Source organism: Macrobrachium nipponense, chromosome 17, assembly GCF_015104395.2.
Source record: "Macrobrachium nipponense isolate FS-2020 chromosome 17, ASM1510439v2, whole genome shotgun sequence".
Taxonomy (NCBI): domain Eukaryota; kingdom Metazoa; phylum Arthropoda; class Malacostraca; order Decapoda; family Palaemonidae; genus Macrobrachium; species Macrobrachium nipponense.
In genome coordinates, this window is record NC_087210.1 from 1,685,873 (window position 1) to 1,702,125 (window position 16,253).

The 16,253-nt window shown below is 41.0% G+C and overlaps 1 protein-coding gene and 1 long non-coding RNA gene across 3 annotated transcripts; one reads left to right on the forward strand and one right to left on the reverse strand.

Annotated features, from left to right (window-relative positions):
* Positions 1-945: 945 nt before the first annotated feature.
* Positions 946-14,105, forward strand: LOC135196112 (tol-Pal system protein TolA-like). Of its 2 annotated transcripts, none has more exons than XM_064222577.1 (5): positions 946-1,100; positions 4,692-4,835; positions 5,640-5,721; positions 6,643-6,714; positions 13,035-14,105. In XM_064222577.1, the coding sequence occupies exons 2-5, from the start codon at positions 4,702-4,704 to the stop codon at positions 13,257-13,259; spliced, it is 513 nt and encodes a 170-aa protein (XP_064078647.1). In that variant the 5' UTR covers positions 946-1,100; positions 4,692-4,701; the 3' UTR covers positions 13,260-14,105. The 2 variants fall into 2 exon arrangements, with proteins under 2 accessions (XP_064078647.1, XP_064078648.1); XM_064222578.1 differs by having other exon boundaries at positions 1,010-1,162.
* Positions 13,743-14,638, reverse strand: LOC135196113 (uncharacterized). The gene is made up of 3 exons (XR_010310324.1): positions 14,514-14,638; positions 13,908-14,064; positions 13,743-13,876 (listed from the first exon to the last, which is right to left on the reverse strand). It is a non-coding gene; the product is annotated as an uncharacterized LOC135196113 (long non-coding RNA).
* Positions 14,639-16,253: the final 1,615 nt, after the last annotated feature.

Here is a 16,253-nt window from a genome sequence, read left to right on the forward strand (position 1 = left end):
GGCAGTTATACGAATCTTCTTGTATTGTCTTTTTTCCTCATGTATGTCAGTTCATCTGCTTAGTAAAGGACGTTTAAACGTCGAAAGGTCTCGCGGATACTCCATCGTTTATTTTCCTTCGTGGCATATATCTTTATTTATGGATTTATCACGTTCCTAACTTTCGTGATTCAGTTATACCTAAGGGTGTATATCGATCAATTCATGTCAATTCGCAGCAGCATTTTAGCATCAATTCATCTCCATTTTTTGGCATCGATTCCAATTTATTCAATTCCAATGATTTTGGTATCAACTCCAAATCAATTCCAATTATATCAAAATTTCTCATCTCCATTTTTGGCATCAATTCCAATTTATTCAATCCCAATTAATTTGGTATCAATTCCAAGGATTTCAACATTTCTTTTTTTTTATTCCAATTCAATTCCAGTTCACGCAATTTTAGCATCGATTCCAATCCAATTTCGATTCACGCAATTAGCATAGATTCCAATTGAGTTTCAAATAAACCAGTATCAATTCCAAATCAATTCCAATTGTTTCAACATTCCTTTTTTTTCAATTCCAATAAAATCGGTATTAATTCCAATTATCTCAACATTTCTTTTTTTTTCGATTCCAATCCAACTCCAATTCACGCAATTTCAGCATCGATTCCAAACCAATTCGATTCACGCAATTTTAGCATCAAACTCCAATTCAACCCACAACCGCCCCTACTCACGTGTTTCTCTTAATACCACTCAATCCATTTCCTCATTCCCTTCTTCTTCATTCTCCTTTCCCCACTTCTCCAGCACAGGGCAGTTCATACCACCTGGGTCCAAACCTGGGGATCGATCCCAATATTATTACCATCATCTCTCGCTACTATTATTAGCTACCGACGTGGCTCCATCCTGCTGATGATGGTGGTGGTGCCACATGTTTACTTGCCTATGACACCTGTGTGTGCGCGTCCCGGGCGACTGGTAGGCAGAGAGACGGACGAACCCGTGGCGGACCCCACAGTGACGAAACTCCTCCCGTCGGAGAGACATCAAAAGGGCCTCACAGTGCCAACTGGATTTCCCGCTGAGTAACAGGACCCGAAAACGGTAGGCTGATAAGATCGCTCCTCGCTGTTCTTGTGGGAAGAAGGTGGCAGATAGCTCGCAGGGTTAGTCGCCAAGTTATGCGTTGTTGTCAGAAAGAATAGTTGTCAGTTTCAGGTGTCAGAAGGATAAGTTGTTAGTCAGTCGTAGTTGTCAGAAGGAATTGTTGTCAGAAGGGGCAGTTGTCAGTCAGTCAGTCGTGGTTGTCAGGAGGATAAGTTGTCAGTCAGGCGTTGTTGTCAAAAGGAACTATTGTCAGTTGCATGTGTCAGAAGGATAAGTTGCCAGTTAATTTAGTTGTCAGAAGGAATAGTTGTCAGTCAGTCGTACATGAAAGGGTTAAAGCGGGAAATGCTTAGCAATAATAATAATAATAATAATAATAATAATAATAATAATAATAATAATAATAATAATAATAATAATAATAATAATAATAATAACAACTGTTTCCCTTTCAAATCATCATGTGACGCCTCTTACGGGCTGATCTGCGGCAAGAGCTCGTGCTGGCAAAAAAGCCAGCTAGCTTACTTAAAAAAAAAGAAAAAAAAAAAGCCAAAGGTTGGCACAACATCTGTCGTGACGCAAATCATATCAACAGAAAAAGTGTGTTGTTTTATTTTTCACCCAGAAACTGAATGTGATAATAACCCAGACGTTCATGTGGAATAGCAATTGATTTTAGTGGGGTTTATACATATATACACGCACATATACATATATAGGGTATATTATGTGTATGTATAAACCCACTAAAAGCAACAACACAAACTATTTATTTACATTTGACTTTTGTCTCGACAGGTGTTACGCCAACCTGTGGCTTTCTCTCTCTCTCTCTCTCTCTCTCTCTCTCTCTCTCTCTCTCTCTCTCTTTTGTTATTTCAAAAGTAAGCTGGCCTCCTTTCGCCAGCACGGGCTCTTGCTCGCAAATCAGCTCGTAAGAGGCATTCGATGATGCGGCGATAAAAGCGGTCGTGAATAAGTGAATATAAGTGAGTTTATAAACACCAATTGATTTGGAACAAGCGCACCACCAAAGGGCCCACTGACTTGAAATCTTGTTAAGCTTCCAGAGAATATTATGGTGCTCATTAGGAGGAAGTAAGAGCAGAGGGGAAATAGGTTGAAAAATAAAGAAAATGACTTAATAAATAAATAAATAAAAATGTATTATAATCCATGGAGAATATATAAGGGTACTGAAGCATTCCATCTTCGTATGGTACTTCTGAAGTTCCGTTCGAACGACGTACTTTTTTTGCAGGATAAACCATTGTGTAGTTTACAAAAGAAACCTTTCACAAAGGTAGGAGAGGAAGGTTGATAACAGCGATTCCTTACGAGTTATAAGAAGGATCAAGGATCAAGGAGTTGATCCTACGAAGGAATGAGCGGAAACTGTAAAACTCTGCGGGGCTATCACTACCAATTTCATTTACTCGAACGCCAGTGAATCTTCACGCTATTCAGTACTGATTACTTGATGTTCTTTGTGGCGTTCCTTAGGCCCCTAGCTGCGACCCGTTTCGTTTCTTTGACTGTACCTCCGTTCGTATTCCATTTCTATTAACTTGCTTTCCTTGACCCCCTCCAGACAATTGTTTCATAGTGCAACTGCGAAAGGTTTTGACCTCCTGTTACACCTTTCAAACCTTTTTACTCTCAGTTTTTCCTCCTGTTACACCTTTCAAGCCTTTCTACCCTCATTTTCTCCTCCTGTTACGCCTTTCAAAATGGAAAAAGTACATCGGTGACCTCCACTCTTGTGCAGTCAGTGATTGGTCGAGGATTGAAAGGGTGGACCACTTTTATATTACTCGGGGAGTAAGCCTATAAACTATTTTGTTGTTGTCCTTGTTGGAGGGGTAGGAAAGGTCTATGGAAAGCCTAAAAAGGTCTGGAAAAGGCGTTTCGTGTCGAGTGAAAGATACAGGAATTTTAGGATAGGATATTTATGCTTTATTTATGTGAATGAAAATGTCAACAATAAATAATGTGTGCAGGTTAAACAGTACAAAAAAAATCATTTCCAATAAAATATGACGTATTTATTTCAATTTTCGTCGGTGAAACAACGTTCTATTTGACCGTAGATTTTAGCCTGTGCCGCAAGTAAGCTGGAGGTCGGATCAAGCCTTATTACAAGGTGCTAAACTTCTAGTACAGTACAAAGCAACGTCATAACGCCTACGTTAAAAAAAACCATCAGCTATATCTCTCAAAAAGAATTTTTAAATTTTTTTTTTATTTTAACTACAAGAAATTATGTGTGAGAATGTTGGATGTAATAAAAATAACTATGCTTATAATTGCGCATACAATATGAGGATTTATTTATGCACACGGCAACTAGTGACTGGAATCTGTGTGTGTGTGTGTGATATAGATATATATATATATATATATATATATATATATATATATATGTGTGTGTGTGTGTATGTATGTTTTGTATTATATATATATATGTGTGTGTGTATGTTTGTATATATATATATATATATATATATATATATATATATATGTGTGTGTGTGTGTGTGTGTGTGTGCGTGTATAATTTTAATGGCCACAATGCCCTCTTAACCTCTCAAATTCTTTGCTCCATTAAAGAGCAAAGAATTTGAGAAGTTAAGAGGGAAATGTGGCTATTACAATTACATATGTATCTGGTAAAACGACCTGTAGATTCTACACACCCCACACACACCACCATATATATATATATATATATATATATATATATATGTATATATTATATATATATATATATATATATATATAGGTGTGTGTGTGTGTTTGTATGTGTGTGTGACAAAGAGAAGACACGGGACACATGTGTACTACCGGAGATTACACGATCAAACAAAACAGAGCGCTTGCTGTTAAGATAGATGTTCAGTTCCGACCAGATTTTTCTGGTGCAAAGCGCTCTCTTTTGCTGGAGTTTACACACCACACACACACACACACACACACACATATATATATATATATATATATATATATATATATATATGTGTGTGTGTGTGTGTGTGTGTGTGTGTGTGTGTGTGTGTGTGCATTAATGTTTTTTAATTTGTAGTGCCCAGTTCAGTTATTGAAAACATACATTTGCATATTACGACAAATGTATTCTACAGCATATAATTAATATTTCCTCTTTCTGTCAGTCTCTCACTCGAATCCATTCAGCACTTATCCATCCTCTCCTAGTTTTGCTTTTTCCTCTCCTCCACACAACACTATATCATCCTCTAAACTCTCCACATTACCGAACCATATCAAAACGCTAATTCATACTATTATTTCTATCCCTTTCGGCCTTTCTCTCTCTCTCTCCACATTTCTCATACCACGAATCCTAAGCAAAACGATTCATCTTTCCCTCATTACCATTCTTCAACACCAACACTTCACTGCCATAGAGGAGAGTTGGCTCAACAATCACCTCATTTACCCCAGCCTTGGCTTACATACTTTCATGGGAATCCTCTCAACCTTTCGCTAAGGTCCTGCCACCTTTAAAAATGATCTCCCCTCGTCCTAGAATCTCCCTACACCTCAGTAATTCCCACTTTTCATTCCAGAATTTCAAAAATGTCCAACACGATGCTGATAGTGAGCAGTATCCTGGTGTTCACCACCATCATCTTGCTCGGCACGAGCAACAGGTCGCTGCGAATGGCGGTGGAAGAGGAGCGAATGCTCGCCAGCAAACAGATCTCCAGGCAGTGAGTTAGTTTATAGTTTGTACAATGTTAAATAACTTGAACCAGTTGTCTGACTTATTGACAAAACCCTCAATGCTCGTATTATCTGTTACAATATTAGATGTGAGGCTTGAGGCCAAGCAAGCACTGGAACCTTTCAAACCTTTCTACTCCCAGTTTCTCATGTTACATCTTTCAAACCTTCATACTCTCTTTTCTCCTCCTGTTACAACTTTCTGCTCTCTCTTTCTCTTCCTGTTACGCCTTTCGAAAATGTCTACTCCAAGTTTCTACTCCTTATACACCTTTCAATCCTTTTTACTCTCAGTTTCTCCTTCTTTTACACCTTTCAAACTTTTCTACTCTGTTTCTCCTGTTACACCTTTCCAACCTTTCTACTCTCAGTTTCTCCTCTTGTTACACCTATGAAACCTTTCTACTCCCAGTTTCTCCTCTTGTTACACCTTTCCAACCTTTCTACTCTCAGTTTCTCCTATTTTTACACCTTTGAAACCTTTCTAATCTCGGTTTCTCCTCCTGTTTTACTTTTCAAATCTTTCTACTCTCAGTTTCTCCTCCTGTTATAACTTCCCAACCTTTCTACTCTCTGTTTCTACTCCTGTTACACCTTTCCAACATTTCTACTCTCAGTTTCTCCTCTTGTTACACCTTTCAACTCCCAGTTTCTCCTCCTGTTACACCTTCCAAGCCTCTCCATCCTTCCTCTCAGTTTTCCTTGCAGCGTTGAATGACCTCGCAAGTCACAGCGCTTGCTTGGCCTAAATTATATATTCAATTCCATTTCTCTAACTAACGTCTTTGCAGGGAATCATCGCTTACGGTATGCAAGAAGAAGGGGGAAGAAATGCTAACGAGACTTAACGACCTCAACAAACAAAAGATGCAGGTATTTGCTCTCACATTTTTGCATTTATTCTTTTAATTCATTTTGGATCTCAAGGCTTAGAGCAAACACCATATCAAGGGTTATTGAGGTGTTGTGACCATAGTAGATTCACATCAACCGTGCATCTGATGTCTAGGCCAGTCCCTTACGACGCTCATGAATGGCTGGAAACTGTCTCTTGAGAGAGTTCATATACGCAGGATGTATGTTCCACCTCTCCTGAGGGATACTTTTGAAAGACTTATCCCTCAGGAGAGGTAGAACATACTACATCCTACCTATGTGAACTCTCGAGAGAGACTGAGAGTTCACAGCCCTGTGATTGGCTTATCAACAGCCAATCAGAAGCGTCGTAAGGGACTGGCCTAGACATCAGATGCACGGTTGATGTGAATCTACTATAGTATACGTCATCCATCAATGCCTACATATATTCTGCGGCCTACTTCACATTACTACTAATGTCAATGTAACCTTTATTGATGATATTGCTACGATATGTCATTGCCTCTCTTAGTATTTATATGCAAGTGCAATAAACACAATAACCCTCTTGGCTTTTTGATTTCTCAACACACTTTTCACTGAAAAGCCTTAGATCCAATTTCAAGAACATGTGAAGTAATTCTGAAGTCCGTGACAGGATGCGAACTTGCGTCTAGAGTATCAGAACGAGCCCGTTCTGATGTTTGGATGCGGGTTCGAATCCTACTACAAACATCAGAATTTTTTCATATTCTTGCAATTGGATCCAAAGCTTCTTGGTAACTAGTATCCCAAAAAATTGTGAGAGGAAGAATTAGAGAAATTAAGAGGGTATTGTGGTTACAATTACATGCGTTTTTGGATTCTATATATAGTATTTTTATAGTGCTGTGTCAGCAACATTTACTCATTGGTGCTATTTTTTCCTTTCTCAAGGCCGACGCCGCTAAAGGCCAGGCTGAGAACAACTTGAGGGCAGTCGAGAAGAAGGCAGCGGACGATCTCAAGGTATGTTCTCCTCACTCCAGAGGCTCACAGTTACTCTGTTATGGGCCAATGGTTTCCATACTCTCTAAACTCCTCTCAAACTTATGCAACTTCCCCGTTTCTTCCTTTCCATATAGGAGAAGTTGGCTCAACAGTCCCTTCATAAATTCCCACACTGGGTTTCTTAGACTCTCCAAGTTCCTCAGTAACTTCTTCTCCAACCTCCACATTTTTTTCTCTTATTTGTATTCGGCATCAACACTTAAATTCCATATAGGAGAGGTTGGCTCAACAGTCCCTTCATATATTCCCACACTGGTTTCCTTAGACTCTCCAAGTTCCTCAAAAACCTCTCCTGCAACTTCCATATTTTTTCTTTGATTTGCATTCAGCATCCACACTTCAATTCCATATAGGAGAGGTTGGCTCAACATTGATTCATATATTCCCAAATTAGTTTCTATGGACTTTCCAAGTTTCTCTTCAACTTATGCATGTACCGTACTTCCATCCTCCACTCACCTGTTCTAGTATGTGCCTCTTCTTTGCTCCCAAGCACCTACAAGAACTTCCTGCTTTTATTCTCCAGCCATCCATATAGCACTGATTCCTCTATCTTCCAAATTTGCATTTACCATCATAACCTTACTCTCATTCACTTCTGTTTCAATATTCCTCTCTTAAAAACACTTTCAAATGCTTTCACTTGTCTTTACAGTATATCTCCTCTATCTCCAGTTGGGACTGTATAATCTGCTTACAAATAGCCACTGTACAATATTTATCCCACCGCTATTATTTGCATATACTATAATTTTCTCGCTGTTCGTTTGCAATACTTCATCCCTGAAGTTATCAGGCTGACACAAATATACCAAACTACGTAATTCTCCATTCTACTGCTGACAAGATTCTGACATAGCCTGCCTTCCATCACAAAAGGCATATCATAGACCTCATCAGCTTACTTTCTGCACCATAAATCATCAATCCCGTACAATCACTCTTCCCAAAGTTTCTCAGACGTTCAAGAATGCCACTTGCAACTTTATTTATTTTCATGTCAATTTATTTCTGTTACTTTCAAATGAACACCATAATATTCTTTGGAGGCTTAACCTTCAAGTCAGTGACCTTTACGGGCCTGTTCCATATGAAAAGGGTTCATCTTTTGAATAATAAAATAATAATAATAATAATAATAATAATAAAATAATAATAATCAATAATAATAATTAATATTTAAAAAGCGGAAGGAGACCCTCTCGTAGACATGTTTTGTTAAAAATGACTGCTGCTTCAGCACTATTAATCTTGTAAAGAGTCTTCTCTATCTTTCTGATGACGGTTTTCTCGTTGTTGTTTAGACTGGCGAGCAACACACCGAAGGGCATGGTAAAATTCGGTTGAGTCATTTGATTTATTATTGCTTATACAATTTTCTCTCTCTCTCTCTAACGCGACGTTTCCTCCTGATCGACAGGACATTATCAAGCGATAACTGCTGAGGGACTGAATTCCAGTGTTGTTGTTGTTTTTGATTAAGCTGACCTTGTGTCAGCATGGGCTCTTGCTCACAGAGCAGCCCGTAATTTACAGTGGCGAGTCCATCTTTTATCGTGGTGTTGCGAGCTCTTCAGTACGGTCTGAGCACCTCTCCGGCAGGTCGGGTTTTCATTGGTTCCCGGGAAGGTGACTCATACGGCGGGCGTTGACGAGTCTTGCAGACCTTCTCAGGTGGGGGGTATCACCGGGAGCCTCTTGATTGGCTTCTACCTGAGTGACGTCACCCCTGGTATTATTCTCATGTCCGGTGTTCGTTTCATGCGCGCTGGTACTTTCATTGGGGGGGAGGGGTGTGGTCCTCCTCACACACGTCGGTATCAGGAACTCTTCTTGGGTGGTATTAATGGGAGGCTTTTCCTCGAGGATGAGCAGCGCTTCTAGGAGACGCAGACGTCGCGTCGTGGGTCAGGTGCTCTCCCGATGATCTTAGTATTCCTGACGATGTCGTCTCTTGTAATGTTTCTGTGGTGTACTACAAGGGCGTGCTGCCTAATGGCGCCCTCCTGGGCGTGGCAGGAAATCCTTTTTGACAGGCGCATCGTCGTCATGCCGATGTAAATCCCAGGGCATCCTTGGGCGGGGCATACGTATAGGTAGACGACGTTGGACTGCTTCAGGGGGTCTCCTACCGGCGGGGAGGGGTTGTTCTTCATCAGGAGGTCCTTCGTACGCCGATTCTTGTAGTAAATAATGAGGGACACTCTCTTTCCTTCCTCCATGGGGCGGACGTGTTCCTCTATCATTTTCTTCATGGCTGCTTCTTCCTCCTTGTATTGGTGGTGCATGAAGGCTTTATAGAAAAGTTTGATATCCTCCGGGGGCGGAATGTTCCTTCTCTCTTCCTCCGTCATGTACCACTTGTCAAGGGCGGCTCGAGTTTCTCGGTTTACGAGTTTATTCGAGTACCCATTGTTAATTAGCATCTGGGATGCTCGGTCGAGTTCGAGGTGTGTGTCCTGCCACGTCGAACAGTGCGAGAGGGCCCTCCTGACGAAGGCCCTGACGGTGGTGGTCTTGAACCGCGCAGGACACTCGCTATCATCATTCAGACAAAGTCCGAGGTTCGTAGCTTTGGTGTAAACTGTAGTCGCCAACTTCTGATTCGTCTTCGTTACAAGGACGTCGAGGAAGGGGAGCCGATCGTTGCTGCTGTACTCGGCAGTGAAGTTGAGTACGCTGTGCTGCAGGAACTGCTGCCGAAGGGCTTCTACCTCATCCTCGCAGTCGGCTTGCACGAAGATGTCATCGATGTAGCGTCCGTATGTGCGGGGACATCTGTGTTGCGAGAAGACCCTTTCTTCCACTTCTCCCATGTAGAAGTTAGCGAAGAGGACTCCTAAGGGGGACCCCATCGCTACGCCGTCCTTTTGGCGGTACACCTGTCCTCGGTGGGTGGTGAAAGGGGCTCTCTTCGTACAGATATCCAGCAGGGTTCTTAAGGAGTCTTCTGGGATGTTAGGGGGTCTCATATCGGGATTCCTATATACCCGCTCCATGATGATCCCTATCGTCTCGTCGACTGGGACGTTGGTGAATAGGGACTCAACGTCTAAGGACGCCATGGTTCCCGCACCGGGGGAGTCGCGGATCTTCTCCAAAAATTCCACCGATGAGGTGAGGCAGTACCTGGAGGGGATATAGGGGGTCAGAATTTTATTAAGGCGTTTGGCCAGAGCGTAAGTCGGGGCGGGCGTTTGGCTGATGATCGGGCGTAGGGGGTTGCCTTCCTTGTGGGTCTTCACGTTCCCGTATAGGTAGCCGAGGCTGTAGTCACCTTGGATGGGCGGGAGGTGTGTGGCATTCGTAGCGGCACTCACGGCTGCGATGACCCGGTTGGCGTCGCGTTTGATGTCTTCCGTCAGGTTCCTCGTAATTCTCTCGAACTTAGAGACATCAGACAAGATGGCGTCGAGTTTCTCGAAGTATTCCGAGGTGCTGATGAGCACGAACGCGGCTGTCTTGTCTGCACGCCTTACGGTGATGTCTTCCTTCTTCTTCAGATCTGCGGCTGCCTCCTTCATCTCTTTGATGTAAATACCGCTCGAGTATGACCCCCTGTCCGTAAGGGCCTCTGCTAGCAGAAGAGGTTGAAGGGCGTCCGTCGTTGTCAGGATCTTCTTTGCTGTGAGCAAGAGCCCGTGCTGGCACAAGGCCAGCTTATTCAAAAACAACAACAACACTGGAATTCAATCCCTCAGCAGTTATCGCTTCATAATGTCCTGTCGATCAGGAGGAAACGTCGCGTTAGAGAGAGAGAGAGAGAGAGAGAGAGAGAGAGAGAGAGAATTGTATAAGTAATAATAAATCAAATGACTCAACCGAATTTTACCATGCCCTTTGGTGCGTTGCTCGCCAGTCTAAACAACAACGAGAAAGCCGTCATCAGAAAGATAGAGAAGACTCTTTACAAGATTAATAGTGCTGAAGCAGCAGTCATTTTTAACAAAATAATAATAATAATAATAATAATAATAATAATAATAATAATAATAATAATAATAATAATAATAATAATAATAATAATAATAAAAGTAGACGAAGACCCAGAAATATACAGAGACAGGAGAATGACAGACAGAACAGAGGACTGGCACAACAAACCAATGCATGGACAATACATGAGACAGACTAAAGAACTAGCCAGCGATGACAATTGGCAATGGCTACAGAGGGGAGAGCTAAAGAAGGAAACTGAAGGAATGATAACAGCGGCACAAGATCAGGCCCTAAGAACCAGATATATTCAAAGAACGATAGACGGAAATAACATCTCTCCCATATGTAGGAAGTGCAATACGAAAAATGAAACCATAAACCACATAGCAAGCGAATGCCCGGCTCTTGCACAGAACCAGTATAAAAAGAGGCATGATTCAGTGGCAAAAGCCCTCCACTGGAGCCTGTGCAAGAAACATCAGCTACCTTGCAGTAATAAGTGGTACGAGCACCAACCAGAGGGAGTGATAGAAAACGATCAGGCAAAGATCCTCTGGGACTATGGTATCAGAACGGATAGGGTGATACGTGCAAATAGACCAGACGTGACGTTGATTGACAAAGTCAAGAAGAAAGTATCACTCATTGATGTCGCAATACCATGGGTCACCAGAGTTGAAGAGAAAGAAAGGGAAAAAATGGATAAGTATCAAGATCTGAAAATAGAAATAAGAAGAATATGGGATATGCCAGTGGAAATCGTACCCATAATCATAGGAGCACTAGGCACGATCCCAAGATCCCTGAAAAGGAATCTAGAAAAACTAGACGCTGAAGTAGCTCCAGGACTCATGCAGAAGAGTGTGATCCTAGAAACGGCACACATAGTAAGAAAAGTGGGACTCCCAAGGAGGCAGGATGCAACCCGGAACCCCACACTATAAATACCACCCGGTCGAATTGGAGGACTGTGATAAAAAAAAAATAATAATAATAATGCCTCTAAACTCCTCACATAACTATTGCACAACAAACACTTGATCTGAGCCTACGATGTTCTTCCCTAATCAACCTCTATGTGTTCTTCCCTAATCAACCTCTATGTGGTCTCTTACTTTCTCAGTCGTCAGCCACTCAATCACATCGCAGTCTGAGATCTGTCCTATGTCAAACCCAGCTGTCATGTCAGCTTCTGGTATATCCCAGACCAGCACTACATTTACCATGAGTTATGAGCCATTTTCCTTTACTTATCTATGTTTTCCTGAGCCTTTACTTTCCCAACAATATATTTTATGTCTTTTCTTATTAAGATTTCCACTTACACAATTTTGAATGCCCTCTCTCATTGCTATATGAGTACCATATTATTTGGAAGCTTTGATTATAAGTCAATGGCCCCTTATAGACTTGTTCCATATGAGTAAGGGTTTATCCTCTTAATAATAATAATAATAATAATAATAATAATAATAAAATAATAATAATAATAATAATAATTCCGTAAATGGAAACCTGAAGTACCTCCAGGACTCATGCAGAAGAGTTTGCTACTAGAAACAGCGCACATAGAGAGTAAAGTGCTGGACTCCTAAGGAGGCAGGATGCAACCCGGAACCCCCCACACTAAACACCATCCAGTCCAATAGGATGACTGAGATAGGAGAAAAAAATAATAATGACATTCTCTCTTATTATTCAGACACCTTCTAATATCCACAGCTTTTGAAATCATCACTGATAAAACCTGTATTATAATTAGTTTTTAATTTGTAAACGGAGTTCTCATTACTACAGTTTCACGTCGCATCTTTCAAACGCCATATTATTTAACCGATATTATTATTGGTGCTACTCTGGCGGCTTGCTAGTAATAGATTCACATCAACCGTGCATCTAATGTCTAGGCCCTTCCCTTACGGCGCTCCTGACTGCCTGTTGATAAGCCAATCACAGGGCTGGAAACTCTCTCAGTCTCTCTCGAGAGAGTTCACAAAGGCAGGATGTAGCATGTTCCAACTCTCCTGAAGGATACTTTTGAAACACGTATATCCTGATCAGGAGAGGTGGAACATACAACATCCTGCCTATGTGAACTCTCTCGAGGGACTGAAGAGAGTTTCCAGCCCTGTGATTGGCTTATCAACAGCCCAATCAGGAGCGTCGTATGGACTGGCCTAGACATCAGATGCACCGGGATAAAAAAAAGTATCATATACAGCCATTTCTATGTTGTGGTCGAGAAATGATTATATCAATAAAAGACGCGTAGATAACAAGCCAAGTCGCACATTATTAGTATAATATTATATATATTACAATATATCATATTTTGACAGGTAAAAGAGGACGAGAAGGCCAAACTCACAGCGGATCTGAAAGCGGCCACCGACAAAGTAGCAGCTCTGGAGAAGACTCTGGCAGACTCCAAGGCGAAGGCAGATGAGGCCAAGAAGGCTGCGGATGCCAAGAAGGCTGAAGAGGCCAAAAAGGCCGAAGAGGCCAAGAAGGCTGAGGAGGCCAAGAAAGCAGCAGCAGCAGCAGCAGCTCCGAAGAAGGCTTAGAAAATCTGTATGAGAAAGCTATGATGAACGAGAGGCACAGAAAACGGGAATCAAAGAAAATGGGAGGCCAAACAGGCCTAGGAAACAGTCAGTCAGGCTTATCTTATTGGTCTACGTCAGATAACGCTCATTTTTTCTCTCATTTTGGCTTCCTTTCCCGCTACCTACCTGGAGCATAAATGCCTTTCATTCCAGCTTCCTGAAGCATTAATGCCTTTCTTTCTAGCTTCCTGGAGCATTATTGCCTTTCTTTCTAGCTTCCTGAAGCATAAATGCCTTTCTTGCTAGCTTCCTGAAGCATAAATGCCTTACTTTCCAGCTTTCTGAAGGATAAATGCCTTTCTTTCCAGCTTCCTGAAGCATAAATGCCTTTCCTTCTATCTTCCTGAAGCATAATTGCCTTTCTTTCTAGCTTCCTGAAGCATAAATATCTTTCTTTCCCGCCTCCTGAAGCATAAATGCCTTACTTTCCAGATTCCTGGAGCATAAATGCCTTTCTTTCCAGCTTCCTGAAGCAGAAAATGCCTTTCTTTCTAGCTTCCTGGAGCATCAATGCCTCTCTTTCCACCTTCTGAAGCATTAATGCTTTTCTTTCCAGCTTCCTGGAGCATAAATGCCTTTCTTTCTAGCTTCCTGGAGCATAAATGCCTTTCTTTTCCAGCTTCCTGAAGCATGAATGCCTTTCTTTCCAGCTTCCTGGAGCATAAATGCCTTTCTTTTCCAGCTTCCTGAAGCATTAATGCCTTTCTTTCCAGCTTCCTGAAGCATTAATGCCTTTCTTTCCAGCTTCCTGAAGCATTAATGCCTTTCTTTCCAGCTTCCTGGAGCATAAATACCTTTCTTTTCCAGCTTTCCTGAAGCACAAAATGCCTTTTCTTTTTCTTTTTCAAGAATTAATGAAGAGGCATTAATGCCTTTTTTTCTTTTTCAGCTTCTGAAGCCATTAATGCTTCCTTTCAACAGCCTTCTGGAATCATTAAATGCCTTTCTTTCCGCCTCCTGAGCTTCCTGGAAAGATAATGCCTTTCTGTCCAGCCTTCCTGAAGCATTAATGCCTTTCTTTCCAGCTTCCTGAAGCATATGCTTTAATGGCCTTTTTCCAGCTTCCTGGAAAGCAATTAATGCCTTTCTTCCAGCTTCCTGAAGCATTAAATGCCTTGTCGTCCAGCTTCCTGAAGGCATTAATGCCTTCTTTCCACGCTTCGGAGCATAAAGCTTTCTGTCAGCTTCCTGAACGCATTTAATGCTTAATGCCTTTCTTTCCAGCTTCCTGAAGCATTAATGCCTTTCTTTCCAGCTTCCTGGAGCATAAATGCCTTTCTGTCCAGCTTCCTGAAGCATGCTATTGCTTCAACCTCCATCTTTTGTACATCTTCCACAGAGTGGCTGAGTTTTACATCTTTGTACCTAATAAATATCAGCCAGTGACTTTTTCAAATGTGCATTGAAGTTAAAGTTAAAACTGTACAGTTCCACGTTATAACTGTTCTCCTGTGTATATATTTATAATATATTTTTATGTCGTTTTGTTTGATGTTTGACAAGTTCACTGTTTTTTTCTCTCTATCTCTTCATGTGAGGTTTTGTTCTTAAGCAACGACAATGTGATAATTCGTCAGCAATAAAAAATGAAACATTTGTTGTCCGCTTATGTTTTTCAACGCTATAGATTGATCTATCTTTCGGTGGTCTCAGTATAACGCTGCATGATACTTTAGCTACGGCCCAGTAGCTAAATGTGCTAAAATCTACGGTCAGATAGAGCCTTGTTTTACCAACGAATATCAAAATAAATACGTTATATTTTGTTAGAAATAACTGTTCTGAACTGTTTAACAAGCACTGTATTTATTTTTTACATTTTCATTCTAATAGATACACCATAATCCTATCCTAAAATTCCTGTGTCTTTAACTCAAATCGAAACACCTTTTCCAGACCCTTTTAGGCTTTTCCATAGACCCTTCCAACCCTCCTAACAAGAACAACAACAAAGTAGTTTGTAGGTTTACTCCCCGAGTAAGCAAAGACAAGGGAACAATGACAAGGCCTATGGGATGCCTTGAAAACAATGTCTTCTGCAAACACCCCAATCAGCCATATTACAATTCCCTCAACGATTCCCGAAATTGTACCACAGTGACGGTGCCATTCCTTGATCGTCTTGGTCCATGACCAACGGTTTTGTGACACCACTTTAAATATCGATCAACGCTGGACAACGCCACGTTACGTACAGAATAAAACAGCTGTTGTGTTTGTTTACGTAGGGCAATACCACTCGCGTGCCGATGACCAATATATTGCATATACTTTACAGATATTAGTAAAACTACAGAGGAGTCATGTACGCTAGGCTTAGATATGTGCAGGTCACAGCCTGGCGGAAAGCGAAACAGATATATTTCAACAGGGGTACTATATACCCAGACTGACCTATCCTAGGGTACCGTGGGCTCTCTTTTGCCTATACCCAAAATGATATCGTGAATAGTAGCAGTATTAGGTTCCTAACCTACCCTCCTATACATACAAACACTATATATATATATATTATATAATAAATATAATAATATATATATAATCTATATATAATATATATATATATATACATATATATATATATGTGTGTGTGTGTGTGTGTGTGTGTGTGTGTGTCATTCTCTACATCCTTTACAGGACATTGCTAAAAAATTAACCTACTAGCCTACCTATTCTCTCTCTTGCACATTCAAATAAATTTATGATGCACAAACAATATAGAAATATTATTTGTAAAAAGTGAAATAAATTAGTAATAAAATAAAAGTACCATAAATAATAAGTGCTAAAATACAATACATGAGAACACGTAAGTGAATGACACTTAAGGCGCTGTCACACTGGCGAAATTTCCGTTGACTTTTGAATTTGACGTCGACTTTTCATGTTTTGACGACGACTTTCTGGTGTCGTCGTCACGAATTTTGAAAACGGTACCGATCGAATTCAACC

Bases quoted from the DNA above. Each gene is read 5' to 3' on its own strand.
- LOC135196112 (XM_064222577.1), top strand. From the start codon at position 4,702: ATGTCCAACACGATGCTGATAGTGAGCAGTATCCTGGTGTTCACCACC. The intron at 4,836-5,639 runs GTGAGTTAGTTT...ACGTCTTTGCAG, and splicing joins AGCAAACAGATCTCCAGGCA to GGAATCATCGCTTACGGTAT. The intron at 5,722-6,642 runs GTATTTGCTCTC...TCCTTTCTCAAG, and splicing joins TCAACAAACAAAAGATGCAG to GCCGACGCCGCTAAAGGCCA.